Source organism: Trichechus manatus, unplaced genomic scaffold, assembly GCF_000243295.1.
Source record: "Trichechus manatus latirostris isolate Lorelei unplaced genomic scaffold, TriManLat1.0 scaffold00111, whole genome shotgun sequence".
Taxonomy (NCBI): Eukaryota; Metazoa; Chordata; class Mammalia; order Sirenia; family Trichechidae; genus Trichechus; species Trichechus manatus.
This window is the reverse complement of record NW_004444047.1, coordinates 2,885,183-2,901,424: the sequence shown is the minus strand read 5'-3', so window position 1 is coordinate 2,901,424 and position 16,242 is coordinate 2,885,183. Positions and strand designations below refer to the sequence as shown.

At 51.4% G+C, this 16,242-nt stretch overlaps 1 protein-coding gene across 1 annotated transcript in view; it reads left to right on the top strand.

The window, feature by feature from the left end:
• ACOX3 (acyl-CoA oxidase 3, pristanoyl) overlaps positions 1-16,242 on the top strand; it is a 55,661-nt gene that overhangs the window by 16,310 nt on the left and 23,109 nt on the right. The window contains exons 7-9 of the mRNA XM_004383501.2: positions 417-505; positions 8,027-8,123; positions 14,550-14,732. Coding sequence (XP_004383558.1) covers positions 417-505; positions 8,027-8,123; positions 14,550-14,732 — 369 coding nt within the window. The remainder of the gene's footprint in view (positions 1-416; positions 506-8,026; positions 8,124-14,549; positions 14,733-16,242) is intronic.

The window sequence follows — 16,242 nt, the reverse complement described above, 5'->3', positions numbered from 1 at the left end:
GGGGCTCAGAGACGAGAGGGGTCCTCAGCGCCCTGGGATGGGGGCTCGGAGATGAGAGGGGTCCTCAGCGCCCTGGGGCGGACCTTGTGTGGGTGAGTGGCCGCAATACTGCAGTCTCTTCTGTCCTCATGGGGCCGTCTCCCCTGTGTCTCTGTGTTCCCTTCTCCCTCTCCCTTCTCTCTAAAGGCCCACCCTAACCCCGGGTGCTGTCCTCATCTCCAGCTCTTTAACTTAGTCCCACCGGCAACGACCCTGTTTCCAAATAAGGTCACAGTCACAGGTCCCTGGGTGAGGATGCCGGCATGTCATTTTTGTGACTCAGAGGAAGCCCACAGCTCAGTCGGGGCTTTGGGACATACGCGTATGGTTTCCATGCGTGTAACAACTGCCTTGTGGCTTTCTGTGGCTTTGTGCAGATCCGGGACCCGAAGACCCTGCTCCCCATGCCAGGGGTGATGGTTGGCGACATCGGCAGGAAGCTCGGGCAGAACGGGCTGGATAATGGGTGAGTGGACGCGCCAGGCTCCGGCCGCGGTGCTTCCCTCTGGGGGCGTCGCCGAGGTTGCGCAGGGCTTGGCTGCTGACGAGCCTCAGGTGCATCGCCGCCCCCCATGGTCTCACGGGTTGTTGGTGCCTCCTGCCGACCCTCACCCTGCAGACTGCGGAGGAACCAGGCCGGCCGTGCTGGGGACACGTGCCTCACCTGTGCACGGGCAGGAGGTGGACTGCGAGTACTTACCTTACTAGCTCCCGTGCAGTCCACCCGGATTCATGGCAACCCTGTGTGTGTCAGAGTGGAGCTGTGCCCCACAGGGTTTGCAATGGCTGGATTTTCAGAAGTAGATCACCAGGCCTTTCTTCCGAGGCACCTCTGGGTGGACTTGAACCTCCAGCGTTCTGTTAGCAGCCGAGCACTTAAATGTTTGCAGCACCCAGGGACTCCTGGAGCGGGATTAGAGTGCTGAGGGGACAGACTTCTCTGCCGGCACAGGGACGGAGGCCGGCAGCCTGGGGCCTCGGCCTGGAGGCTGGGCCGCTTCCCCTGCGAGGTCTTAGCGTCCTGAGCCTCAGCGAGCTTTAGCCCCGACACCGAGCCCCACATGACCCCTGTCACAGCGCTGACTGCCCACGCCACAGCAAGGGCTTATGACTGCTCTGTGACCTGTCCCTCACCCCGCCCAGGGCACCGGGGCCCTGAGCCTTCACAGGCGACGTGACTCGGCGGGGTCCCCAGCCTGTGGGTGCCGCTGCTGCGGTTGGAGCAGGTGTGTGCCCAGCAGTGAGTCCCCCATCCTCCTCCGAGAGGCGCCCTGTCCTTTCCTGGGCCCTCTGGGCAGTCAGTCACTCCCCCACCTGCTGGATCAGAGGGCACATGCCCAGCAGGGGGCACCATGGCCTTGAAGATCAGAGGTGGTTTTTAAGCCCAAACCCAGACCTGGTGGGCTTTCTCCTCTGACTCCACCTGGCTTTTCCATCTAAGTCAGAAGTTGGCGTCACAAGTTAGAATTTTTACGATTCAGAGATCATGTATATTGAAAAAACTGCAGCTGAGTTCGAATTTCCAAGTACGTGGGGCAGTGGCTTAGAAATCCAAGGGAAACAGAAGCAGAGTGAGTTGACTTCAGCCACATGGCTCTGACAGCGAAGGTGTAAAGGTCCTTTCCAGTGATGTCTGAGTCAACTCAAGGGTGGGGCGCGGCCCATTGTCCTGGGTTTACCTGGGGGAGGCAGCACCTTCAGGGGGTCTCTGTCTCAGGTAGGAGGGCCCAAGCGAGGGAAGAAGGAAGTGCCAGAACTTGGCTCGGGAGGCCCGGGGGGGCAGTGCATGCTGTGCCTGGGGGCAGGCTTGTCGCTGAGAGTGCCCCCCCCAACCTGTCTCAGGTTGTCTTCCCACCTGGCCCCATCTGGCTGTTTCTCAAATGGCGTTTGTGCTGCAGAAGTGATCCGAGAGAGTAGATGAAGCACCTCTCTCGGCTGAACTCAAGTGTGAATCTACTCAGCTTCCGCCCCACTCCTTAAGGCGCTTCCAGCCAGCAGAACCACGCGGGGGTGGACGCTCCTGGGCGCCCCCAGGGGAAGCCGGAGCTCAGTGGGCGTCTGCACTGAGGGCAAAAACAAAAACCAAACCCATTGCTGTGGGGTCGATTCGGACTCATAGCAACCCTATAGGACAGAGTAGAACTGCCCTATAGAGTTCCCAAGGAGCGTCTGGTGGATTTGAACTGCCAATCTTTTGGTTAGCAGCCATAGCTTCGAGGCCAGGCCTTCTTAAAAAGCGGGACATTCTGAGTGTGCGCCTGGGCCATCCTTTCCGAGCTGAGCCTCAGTGGCTGTCACAGTTGCAAATTTGGGACGCCAGAACAAACGCTCTGTGAACCTGTGTGTTCCTGTCCAGCCGGCGCTGCGTGCCCCGCGCCTGGGTGAGGGAGGGTGGCGGCAGCTCAGCTGGCTCTGTACCGGAAGGGGCGAGCTGCCTCTCCCCGAACCCAGTGGACTCCCTCGTTGACAGCGCCCTCTCCTCTGCCTCCCTAAGGACTTGGGAGGGGTTGTTGCATCCCGCAGCCCTGCCCAGCCCAGGGTCCTCACTCTGCCGTGGATGCAGGGAGGGGCGCTGGGCCTTCCCCACAAGGCTGCCCCAGTACTGGGTTTTCATGGGGCCATGTCTCACCCAGTTCTGTGTTTATTAAGTGACTGGTGTGTCCTGGGCACTGTGGCCCCCTTATCACAAGGTGCACAAGACCCCCAGGAAACAGCCGGCCAGAAGCCAGTGGCCCAGTGAGGGATGTGGACGGTTGACAAACTCCACAGAACGGGACCCCTCTAGGAGTGCTGAGGAACCCTGCACCCTCTGCAGGGTGGGTAGCATTATCCTGGTGGGCTTCTTGGAGGAGGTGGCACCACCTGGATGTTCATAGTGGGAAGGTGGGGCGGGGGCTCTCTGGGCAGTGTGAGACCCAAGGGCTGACTGGAAGGGGGACAGGCAGAGGTGCTGGGGTGAGTCGTATGGAAGTCAGGGCTGATCACGGTAAAAGATGAGACCAGGAGATAGCAGCTTGCACAGGAGGTCTGCTGGAGGCAAGGGTGCAGGGAGCCCCCCAGAAGGGGAGGAGGAAGGAAACCCCGAGGAGAGGAGAGGAGAGGGGGTGACGTGTGTGTGCCTAGACCCTGTCCCTGTGCGGCTCCGTCAGAGTGCCCCAGGGAGGGGAGAGGAGAGGGGGTGACGTGTGCCTAGACCCTGCCCCTGTGCTGCTCCGTCGGAGTGCCCCGGGGAGGAGAGGGGGTGATGTGTGCCTAGACGGTGTCCCTGTGTGGATCTGTCAGAGTGCCCCCAGGGACAGCAGCGCTGAGAGTTTCTAACCCAGGGTCGTAGCTTATTTAGGGCCAGCAGATGTTGGGCACACTTTTTAGGATATGAAAAGCAGGCAGGCTCCAAGTGGCTGAAAATCTGCTTCTTTGGGCTATTTTTAAAACAACTCACGTGTATAAATTACAGTTTGGCACCCACAGGCTTTTCTGGGCTCACCAGCCTCGGCTTGCTGTGAACAAGTAAACAGCCCGGGACCCACGCCAAGGCCATCCCTGGCTCGTTTGCTTAACAGGTGTGCTGGGCCTGCAGCTGGGCCAGGACAGCGGTGCTGTTGGGGGCTGGACGGCGTGAGGTGGGGGACCTTCCACGTTGTTCTACAGGGCTTAGATTCCATGATGTCATGGATTGAATTGTGTCCCTCCCAAATATCTGTCAACTTGGCTGGGTCGTGATTCCCAGGATTGTGTAATTGTGTACCATGTTGTAATCTGATGTGGTTTTCTTATGTGTTGTAAATTCACTTACTATTATCTAAGGAGATGGATCAGTGGCAGTTATACCAATGAGATCTACAAGATGAGAATAGTATGCTATTACATAGACCAATGGAACAGAATTGAGAATCCAGACATAAATTTACCCACCTATGAGCAGCTGGTATTTGACGAAGGCCCAAAGTCCATTAACTGGGGAAAAGACAGTCTCTTTAACAAATGGTGCTGGCATAACTGGATATCCACCTGCAAAAAACTGAAACAAGATCCATACCTCACGCCATGCACAAAAACTAGCTCAAAATGCATCAAAGACTTAAATATAAAATCGAAAATGATAAAGATCATGGAAGAAAAAATAGGGACAACACTAGGATCCCGAATACATGGCATAAACACAATAGGAACAATAAGTAACAATGCACAAGTACCAGAAGAGAAACCAGATAACTGGGAGCTCCTAAAAATCAAACACTTACGCTCATCAAAAGACTTCACCAAAAGAGTCAAAAGACAGCCTACAGACTGGGAAAATTTTTTGGCTATGACAAATCCGATCAGCATGTAATCTCTAATATCTACAAGATACTGCAAAACCTCAACAACAAAAAGACAAATAACCCAATTAAAAAATGGGCAAAGGATATGAACAGGCACTTCACCAAAGAAGATATTCAGGCGGCTAACAGACACATGAAGAAATGCTCACGATCATTAGCCATTAGAGAAATGCAAATCAAAACTACAATGAGATATCATCTCACCCCAACAAGGCTAGCATTAATCCAAAAAACACAAAATAATAAATGCTGGAGAGGTTGTGGAGAGACTGGAACACTTATACACTGTTGGTGGGAATGTAAAATGGTACAACCACTTTAGAAATAGATTTGGCGCTTCCTTAAAAAGCTAGAAATAGAAGTACCATACGATCCAGCTGTCCCGCTCCTTGGAATATATTCTAGAGAAATAAGAGCCGTCACACCCAAGTTCACTGCAGCACTGTTCACAATAGCAAAAAGATGGAAACAACGTAGGTACCCATCAATGGACGAATGGATAAACAAATTATGGTATATCCACACAGTGGAATACTACGCAACGATAAAGAACACTGATGAAGCCGTGAAACATAACATGGAGGAATCTGAAGGTCATTATGCTGAGTGAATTTAGTCAGTCACAGAAGAACAAATATTATATAAGACCACTATTGTAAGAACTCAAGAGAAGGTTTAAACACAGAAGACAACATTCTTTGATGGTCACGAGGGTAGGGAGGGAGGGTAAGTGTTATTCACTAACTAGACAGTAGATAAGAATGATCTTAGGTGAAGGGAAGGACAGCACACACTACAGGGGAAGTCAGCACAACTGGACTAAGCCAAAGCTAAGAAGTTTCCTGAATAAGATCAAATACTTTGAGGGACAGAGTAGCAGGGGTAGGGATCTGGGGACCATGTTTTCAGGGGACATCTAGGTCAGTTGGCATAACAAAGCTTATTAAGAAAATACTCTGCATCCTACTTTGGTGAATGGTGTCTGAGGTCTTAAAAGCTTTCAAGCAGCCATCTAAGACGCATCAATTGGTCCCAAACCACCTGGAATAAAGGAGAATGGAGAACACCAAAGACACAAGAGAAGTATTAGCCCAAGAGACAGAAAGGGCCACATAAACCGGAAACTTCATTCGCCTGAGACCAGAAGAACTAGATGGTGCCCGGCTACCACCAATGAATGTCCTGACAGGGAACACAACAGAGAGTCCCAGATGGAGCAGGAGAAAGGTGGGATGCAGAATTCAATTTCTAGTAAGAAGACCAGACTTAATGGTCTGACTGAGAGTGGCGGAACCCCGGAAAGCATGGCCCCTGGATTCTCTATCAGCCCAGAGCTAAAACAGTTTCTGAGGCCAACTCTTCAGACAGGGATTGGACTGGACTGTGGGACATAAAGTGATACTTGTGAGGAGCGTGCCTCTTAGCTCAAGTAGATACAAGAGACTAAACGGGCAGTTTCTGTCCAGAGGTGAGATGGGAGGGCAGAGAGGGTTAGGAACTGGCTGAATGGACATGGGAAATCAGGAGTGGAAAGGAGGAGTGTGCTGTCACAGTATGGGGAGAGCAATTAGAGTCACGTAACAATGTATGTATAAATTTTTGTATGGGAAAAAAAAAAAGATTAGTATGTTAAGCCAATCTCTTTTGAGATATAAAAGAGAGACGCGAGCAGAGACGTGAGGACCTCATACCACCAAGAAAGCAGTGCCAGGAGCAGAGAGCATCCTTTGGACCTGAGGTTCCTGCGCAGAGGAGCTCCCAGACCAAGGGAAGATTGACGACAAGGAACTTCCTCCAGAGCCGACAGAGAAGAGAAAGCATTCCCTGGAGCCTGAATTTGCACTTGTAGCATATTGGACTGTGGGAGAATAAACTTCTCTTTGTTAAAGCCATCCACTTGTGGTATTTCTCTTACAGCAGCACTGGGTGACAAACACACGTGGGGATGCAGTGGCAGGTGTGAAAGGTGTCTGGCCCCCAGAGCAGGCAGACGGGAGAGGCAGAGCCTGGAGAAGGCAGAAGGGAACTTGTGGCAGCAACTCAGCGGGACAGAGAGTGGACAGCCGTGGGCGTTGCTGGGAGGTGGAGGTGAGAGGCGGGACAGGGCTGTCCTGGGACTTCTGGGACTCGGTCAGGGCTGGTGACCCAGCAGGGTTGCAGTCCACGAGCTGAGCTGAAGGAGGCGCAGGCGGCAGGGAGGACGAGGCGGCGGCCCCCTCCCCAGCCTGGCACTGCTGTCCTCTGCAGGTGGTCTGTCCTGGAGTTCGCCGAGTGTTCGCCACGAGGTTCCAAGTGACTTTCCTAATCAAATGAGTTGCTGCAGGAACCTTGACATTTTTGTTTTCTTTTCAGCTCAGTTCATGTAACATCTCTTGCTGTGCATAACCTTGTTCCTAGACAGTGTGAAATGGGCTTTCCCAAACTGACGAGCTCAGAAGACAGCTTCGATTATTAGCACAGAAACCAAGCCTGGTGCTGTGGAGTCCGTTCCAACTCATGGCGACCCCGTGTGTGCAGAGTTGAACTGCTGCATCGGGTTTTCCTGGCCGTGACCTTTTCAGAAGCAGGTGGCCAGGGCTTTGGATGGGTTTGAACCGCCAGCCTTTCAGCTAGAAGCCTAGTGCTTAGTCATCTGCCCCACCCGGGGACTCCTGTTAATACATAACCAATCTGTAATGACAGAGCTATATAGATCTGTTCTTCTCAACTGCCCAAAAAATGAATGTGCTTGCTGTTGGAACAGCGACAGAGCAAGACAAGTTCTCATGTTTTACTTGAGGGTTTAAAACTCCATCTCTACCGTGGAACCTGGGAGGGTCCCCCCGCCCAAATGCTCACGCAGGGCTGCTGACTGAGCCTCCCCCACACCGTGGAACCTGGGAGGGCCCCCTCCATGCTCACGGGGTGCTGCTGACCGAACCCCCCCCATCACTGTGGAACCTGGGAGGGTCTCCCTGATGTTCACGGGGCACTGCTGACTGAGCCCCCGCCACCGTGGAACCTGGGAGGGCCCCCCTGATGCTCACAGGGCACTGCTGACTGAGCCTCCCCCACACCGTGAAACCTGGGAGGGTCCCCCGATGCTCACGGGGTGCTGTTGACTGAGCCCCCTACTGTGGAACCTGGGGGGGCCCCCCGATGCTCACGGGGCGCTGCTGACTGGTACAGCAAGACAAGTTCTTGTGTTTGACTTGAGGGTTAAAACCCCAACTTGCCAACTTCATCACATAATCATGAGTTCTGATATGAGATTGAAGTTTGTGATTCAGAGGCTACACACCTTTAAGGAGCTGAGTTCCCGTCTCCCCTGGTGGATAACTACCCCCTAATTGTTTCCGGCGGTGAGTTCCCTGGCCCATCTTCGTGAGCACGCTCTCCCACCCTCAGACTTAGCGCCGATGGAATGGAGAACGTGCCTTGTTGATCAGTGATATACGGCTGACTTGCCTTGCCTTGAACTCCTACACACACCACTAGTTTTTTTTTTACCTCCTTTTTTAGATGAAAAAATAAGTTGAGATTTCCTTTCCCCTAATGTCTTCTGTCCCTGTGGGGTCCCATCACCTTTTAAGCAAACTTTGCTTTCATTTCCTGGGTTTCGGGGGAAGGACAGAGCCCCCAGGCAAACCCTGGTCTAACCAGAGTCCTGCCGTGTCTCCACACAGCTTCGCCATGTTCCACAAGGTTCGGATTTCTCGTCAGGACCTTCTGAACGGCGTGGGGGACGTCACCCCCGAGGGCACCTACGTCACTCCGTTTAAGGTACCAGTGTTTCCGGGGAGGGTCGTGGGTACAGTGAAGGCTCAGAGACAGTGCTTCCAGGCGTGGCTGAGCCACCCCAACCCCATGTGGAACCTGGGCCCCCCAGATGCTCATGGGTGCTGGTGACTGAGACCCCCCATCCCCCCTGTGGAACCTGGGAGGGTCCCCCTGGCAGTCAGGGGCACTGGTGGCTGAGCCCCCACGCTGTAGAACCTGGCCCTCGACACTCAGGGGCGCCGGTGGTCACAGGTGAACTCAGGACACTGCAGATGGTGATGACGACAGGGCTGGTCTGCTCCTGGCTGACCTGGGCTCTCCGTCCCCCACATGCCCTCAGGATGACATCCGGGAGACTGCCCCCCCTCACGCTGTGTCCCCCAAGGACTTAAAGGTGAAGCCTGACCAGAAGGGCCACCTGCGGCCTGCCCATGACTGGGGTGACAGACAGTGCTCGCTGGTGTCTGGGGCTCACCCCACCTCACATTCAGTGAGGGACTGTGGTGGGCCAGGGCCCTTCCCAGAGATGCCCAAGAGGAGTAGCTGGCCGTGACTATGCTCAGAGTCACGGACAGTCACAGTGACACACAGCGAGGAGTCCCCTTCACATGACCAAAGAGGGAGCTCTTGGAGCGTCTGCGGCCCGGAGCAGGAAGTTAGAGCAGGCGTGACACGTGCGTCAGGAGACGGAATAAGTCAGCAATGCGAGACAAGAAGTCATTTAAAACTGGGGTTGTTAACATACCCACTGCTGCCGAGTAGATTCCAACTCATAGTGACCCTGCCGGACAGAGCAGGACCGCCCCACAGGGTTTCCGAGGCCGTTGTCTTTATGGAAGCAGACTGCCACATCTGTCTCCTGTGGAGCAGCTAGTGGGTTCCAACTGCAGACCTTTCCATTAGCAGCCGAGTGCGTAACTGCTGCACCACCAGGCCTCCTCAAACAAAAGAACAGGAAAAGAGCACAGTGAATGAGATACGTATAGCGGGAGCAGGAACTAGTGATTGTGAAACCACGTTGACGGCGTTTGCTGGAGGCTGCGGGGAAGGACGAAAGGGGACGAGGAAGAGACTGCAGAGATGATGGAGATAACTTTCTCTAAAGGAAGGGGCCTGTCTGAGGACACCTGTCTGGGGACCTGTCTGAGGGGACCTGTCTGGGGACCTGTCTGAGGGGACCTGAGGGGACCTGTCTGGGGGGACCTGTCTGCGGGGACCTGTCTGAGGGGACCTGAGGGGACCTGTCTACAGGGACCTGTCTGCGGGGACCTGTCTGAGGGGACCTGTCTGGGGACCTGGCTGAGGGGACCTGAGGGAAACTGTCTGAGGGGACCCGTCTGAGGGGACCTGAGGGGACCTGTCTGTGGGGACCTGTCTGAGGGGACCTGAGGGGAACTGAGGGGACCTGTCTGTGGGGACCTGTCTGAGGGGACCTGTCTGGGGACCTGTCTGAGGGGACCTGGCTGAGGGGGCCTGTCTGAGGGGACTTGGCTGAGGGGGCCTGTCTGGGGACCTGTCTGCGGGGACCTGTCTGAGGGGACCTGACGGGACCTGTCTGGGGACCTGGCTGAGGAGACCTGGCTGAGCGGACCGATGGGCACCAACAAGGAGAAATGAAACACTGTTGAAAGAAAATAGCTTTAAATGTGCATTTCAAAATTAGGTTTCAAATCCACTTAAACGACCATTCTCAGGTGAGAACATAAACAAATATTGTGAGGCTTGCAAAGCTTTGGAAGACTGCCCCAGGAATACCACAGTGGAGATACCTTTGGAAGAAGGGTTCAAATATTAAAGAAACAAGCCTGGGAGAACAGCCAGAGGTACGGGAAATAAACCAGCTGCTGTCAAGGTGACCCCGACTCATGGCGACCCCCTGTGTGTCAAAGTACAGCTGTGCTCCATAGAAGTAGGTCGCCAGGCCTTTCTCCCAAGGTGCTTCTGGGTGGACTTGAACCTTCAACCTTTTAGTGAGCTGCTGAACGCGTTAACTGTTTACACCACCCAGGGACTCCACGGGAGGTAAGGATGAGAAGTAACTTGGGAAGGTTTATTATCACCTAAAACAAAATTATATACAAATACATGTATGTCTGTATGTATATACACACTCACACAAGGGGTGTGAGAGAGCGGGCTGGTGATTTGGTCTTGTTGGGGGAAGGTAAAGCTATCAGTGAGTTGAAGAGGCCAATGGGGACATGAGCGTGGGTGTAGACCTGAAGGGCAACCCCAGTAAGAACCACAGTAGAAGCAGACTTTGTAACCCGCCAGGAGGAACGGTGAGCCAGCCAATAGAAACAAGAATTGGGGTGGGCACCGTCTCAGTCTCCGAGAGCTGCTGTAACACAAACCCCACATGTAGGCGGCTTTAAAGCGCAGAAGTCGATGTTCTCACAGTTCTGGAGGTCAACGTCCAAATCGGGCCTCTGCCGTGCGGGTTCTCTCCTTGTCGGTAGCCCCGGGTGTTCCTTGGTTCCTAGGTTCCTAGACGATCCTCACATGGCGTCTGTCATCCCCTGTGTGTGTCTCTGTGTCATCTGCCCTTTTTATAACTCAGAAGGGATTTTAGAACCCACCCTTCTTGTAGATGGCCTAATTCATAGCAAAGCAAACACTCTTTCCAAACAAGATCGTATTTATAGGTATTATGTTGTTGCTGGGTGCCCACGAGTCCGTTTCGACTCATCGCAACCCCACGTGAGAGCAGAATCGCCCTGTAGGGTTTCCAAGGCTGTAATCTTTACGGGAGCAGATCGCTAGGTCTGTTCTCCCTCGGAGCAGCTGGTGGGTTCAAACCTCCGAGCTTTCAGTTAGCAGCCAAGTGCTTAACCACTGTGCCACCAGGGCTGCTTTTATAGGTATAGGGGCCAGGATTTCGTATTTTGGGGGGCACAATTCAGTCTACAACAGGGACCAAAAACAAATATCACAAAGGAAGTAGCACCAATGGAAGATATGAAACCACGCCCACTCCAACAGCTATCACGATAGACGTAAAGGAATCCAACACTGCAATTGAAAGAATGGAACTACCGGGTTGGGTTCGAAAGCACCAAAACAGGATCCAAAAGGGAGTTGTCGTATTTATAGGTATATATATAGGATATACCAGGCAACGAGCCAACATAATTTAAGGCAAAAAACGCCGTAAGAGGGAAAGATTGTTCCATCTGGACAAAAGAATAGTTGAACCGGAAAGTATATCCATCATAACAGTTCAGCCCACGTAACAGTTCAAACTCAATATACACCAGGCAGCTGCTGGCAAAACTGCCCGGAGAGGCGGATCCACGGACAGCTGTAGCTGGAGAGCTTACCACACCCCTGTCAGAAACCAGTTGAGCATTGGAGTGTGATCAATTACTGTTGTGTGTGGCCTTTCTAGCCATGGTCTGTGACTCACCCAGGTGATTGGGTGAGGCTGTGCAGATAAGATAATTGTTGTCCACCGAGGGGATTGGTCAGTTTTGCCTTAAAAGAGAGCCCATTCCAGAGCAGAGAGGAGAGCCCACTGCCACCAAAGAAGGAGAGACCCGGCCCACGGAGAGAGAAAGCTGAGTGCCTTTGGGCACAGGCTGAGGGCCAGGGAGAGGCATGCCTGCAAGCACGGCTGGGAAGAGGCTGTCCTGATGGAAGAACTGTATCCCAAATGTTCCTGAGCCTGAATTGTAACTGTTACTTCCCTAATAAACCCCATAATTGCAAGTGTTGTCTGTGAGTTCTGTATGACCATTGCAATGAATTATCAAACTCAGCAGAGAAATAGAGTGCTGTGGGAAGGACGGTTGGTGTCAGAATTGGTAAAGATGGCAGAGAGAGGAGGCAGGTCTGACCCCTGCCTCATAGGAATCAGCCTTGGGTTGTTGGTCCTGGTTCTCCTTCCCTGTTGTGGGGTTGGAGGAGGTCAGACACTGCCCCCAAGCCGTTTTTAAATCATGCAGACAGAAAATAAGCAGAAGTATCAGAAACCTAAATAAAACAGTCAGCTAGCTCATGCTGTGCAATCAGTGGTTGTCAAATTCTTTGGTCTCGGGACTCCTTTATACTTGTAAAACTTATGGATGATCCAAAGGACTTCTGCTTATGTAGGTTATAGTTGATGATATTTGTTGTTGTTAGGTGCCTTCAGGTCGTTCTGACTCACAGCAACCCCGTGTACAACAGAAGCAAACGCCGCCCAGTCCTGCGCCATCCTCACAATCGTTGTCATGCTTGAGCCCACTGTTGCAGCCACTGTGTCAGTCCATCTCATTGAGGGTCTTCCTCTCTTTCGCTGACCCTCTACTTTACCAAGCATGATGTCCTTCTCCAGGGACTGGTCCCTCCTGATAAGATGTCCAAAGTATGTGATATGAAGTCTTGTCATCCTCCCTTCAAAGGAACATTCTGGTTGTTCTTCTTCCAAGACAGATTTCATTCTTTTGGCAGTCCATGGTATATTCAATATTCTTCACCAACACCATAATTCAAAGGCATCATTTCCTCTTTGGTGTTCGTTATTCATTGTACAGCTTTCGCATGCTTATGAGGCAATTGAAAATACCATAGCTTGGGTCAGGTGCACCTTAGTCCTCAAAGTTGACGTCTTTGCTTTTTAACACCTAAAGAGATCTTTTGCAGTATCAGTATAGGAATACGCAAATGTCGTTATCGTTGTTAGGTGCTATCAAGTCAACTCATAGCAACCCCATGTACAACAGAATGAAACACTGCCCAGTCCTGCGCCATCCTCACAGTCATTACTCTGTTTGAGCCCATTGTTGCAGCCACTGTGTCAATCCATCTTCTTGATGGTCTTCCTCTTTTTCGCTGACCCTTTACTTTACAAAGCATGATGTCCTTCTCCAGGGACTGGCCCCTCCTGATAACATGTCCAAAGTGCATGAGACGAAGTCTCACTATCCTCTCTTCTAAGGAACATTCTGGCTGTACTTCTTCCAAGATTGATTTGTTTGTTCTTCTGGCAGTCCATGGTATATTCAGAATTCTTCACCAACACCATAATTCAAATGTATCGATTCTTCTTCAGTCTTCCTTATTCGTTGTCCAGCTTTCATGTGCATGTGAGGCAATTGCAAACACCATGGCTTGGGTCAGGCGCACCTTAGTCCTCACAGTGACATCTTTGCCTTTTAACACTTTAAAGAGGTCTTTTGCAGCAGATTGACCCAATGCAATACATCATTTGATTTCTTGACTCCACGGGCATTGATTGTGCAGCCAAGTAAAATGAAATTCTTGACAATTTCAATCTTTTCTCCATTGATCATGATGTTGCTTTTTGGTCCAGTTGTGAGGATTTCTGTTTTCTTTATGTTGAGGTGTACTCCACACTGAAGGCTGTGGTCTTTGATCTTCACCAGTAACTGCTTCAAGTCCTCTTCACTTTCAGCAAGCAAGATTGTGTCATCTGCGTAACAAAGGTTGCTAATGAGTCTTCCTCCAATCCTGATGCCCCATTCTTCTTAATGTAGTCCAGCTTCTCTATTATTTGCTCAGCGTATAGATTGAATAAGTGTGATGAAAGGATATAACCCTGACACACACCTTTCCTGACTTTAAACCACCCAGTATCCCCTTGTTCTGTGTGAATGACTGCCTCTTGGTCTGTGTACAGGTTCCTCATGAGCACAATTAAGTGTTCCGGAATTCCTGGTCTTTGCAATGTTATTTACTGTATTAGAAATTTTAACGGTATTGATTTAAAAATCACAATAATAAACTTACTATGCAGTAATATAAATATTTTAAGCTATATTTTCCCAAGCAGAACAAAATATTGAGAAGAGTGGCATAGTTGTATATTCTCACAAAGGTCTTTAATTTCTGGTCTAAGAGAAGATAGCTGCATTGTCGTATCTCACTTTGTTGAGATATGGTGCTTTGCTTGAAGTATGTGAAGAAATTTTAATTTTTCCCCAGAGAATCCTTCATTATTACAGCTCGAGGCTGGAATTTTTTCTTCAGTTCTTTCACCTTGAGAAATGCCCAGCGTGTTCTTCCTTTTTGATTTTCTATCTCTAGGTCTTTGCACGTCAGTATAATTCTTTACTTTGTCTTCTCGAGCCACCCTTTGAAATCTTCTGTTCAGCTCCTTTACTTCATCATTTCTTCCATTTGCTTTAGCTACTCGACATTCAAGAGCCAGTTTCAGAGTCTCTTCTGACATCCATTTTGGTCTTTGCTTTCTTTCCATCCTCTTTAATGTCCTTCTACTTTTTTCACATATGATGTCGTCCACAACTTGTCTGGTCTTTGGTGGTCATTAGTGTTCAGTGTGTCAGATCACCACGCGGTGACTGAGGGCAGGGCCTCAGCTTGGTCCTCCCTGTGTCTGTGCAGAGTGAACGCACCTCCATCTCTGCTTTGCTTTGCCTGAGGCCACGCAGGCATCCTTGCTCACGGCCCCAACTGCTTTCCCCCCAGGATGACAGGCAGCGCTTCGGTGCCTCCCTGGGCGGCTTGTCCTTTGGCCGCATCAGCATCATGGGCATGTCCATCGTCAACTTGAAGCTGGCCCTGTGCATCGCGATCCGATTCTCGGCTACTCGGCGCCAGTTTGGACCGGCCAATGCAGAGGAAATACCCATCCTCGAGTATCAGACGCAGGTACAGTATTTCCACTGTGGTTTCATTTTCTGTCTATCACGTGTGCAGATGTAATTCTTTTAAATAGTTGGAATTTGGTTGCTGAGAGTTGATCAAGTCTCTTAAGGCAGTTAGCAGGACAATTGATAGTAAACAGGACACATAACGGGGCACATTCAGGACACGTAACAGGACAGGTAACAACGGGACAGGTAACAAGAGGACAGGTAACAAGAGGACAGGTTACAGGACAGGTAACACTATAATTAACAGGAAGGCAGATCCTGAGCAGCAAAACTATCAGTCAACATTTTTTAATAAAATATGAAGTAGCAAAAATGAGGACAATGAAAAGGAGTGACTCTTGGTGAAGCTTTGGGGAGATGGTGTATGTGCTCATTGCCACTTACTCCCAAAGCCACGGTCGTCTGGGGGCAGTGATTGACACCGTGTGTCCACAGCCACCTTCTCCGACTCGCTTGCCCTGTTCCTGGCAAATCATCCCAGTGACGTCAGAGATGCAGAGGCGTTAGTTGTGATGTCGAGCAAAAGGACCTCTGGTCTCACGTGTCTGCAAAGATCAGCCACTGAGGTTGAGGGGCAGCCGGGTGGTGACATGGGGACGTGCAGACGTCACTAAGTGAGAAGGGGGATATGCTTGTTTATCTGAGGAACGTCACTGTGGCGCTTACCTGCAACCTGTTACCTGTGTTACGTGCCCTTTCATGCACGCCATCAACCACCACGGGAGGTGCGTTAGACTCATTATTCCCAGTTTACAGGTTGGGGAGACCCAGATCAGATAGGCGATTCAAATCAAAGTTCAGAAGCTAAATCAAGCTACACACAAACACAGTACACTGGACTAAAATTTGAGGCGACCGTAACAGAATTGCTGCTATGGCTGTAGACCTGTTCTACAGTGAACACACCAGTAAGGGAAAGCAGTGGGGCATCCAGGCCTGTGCAGCACACACCCCACCCACCCCCTATCATCCTTCCCTCCATCCACCCATCCACACACCTCTCCATCCATCCACCATCCATCCATCCATCCATCCACCCACCATCCATCCATCCACCATCCACCCATTCATCCATCCACCATCCATCCACTCACCCACCCATTTATCCATCCATCCATCCGCCCACCATCTGTCCGTCTACTCACCCACCCATCTATCCATCCGTCCATCCATCCGCCATCCATCCATCCACCATCCATCCTTTCATCCATCCACTGATTCATCCACACATGCATCCCTCTCTCCTTCCCTCCCTCCCTCCTTCCATCCACCATCCGTCCATTCACCCATCCATCTATCCATCCATCCATCCAGTCATCCATCCATCCATCCATTCATCCATCCACCCACTCATCCATCTATCATCCATCCGTCCATCCAGCCATCCATCCACTCACCCACTCATCCATCCATCCATCCATCCACCCACTCATCCATCCATCCATTCATCCATCCACCCACTCATCCATCCATCCATCCATCCACCCACTCATCCATCCATCCAT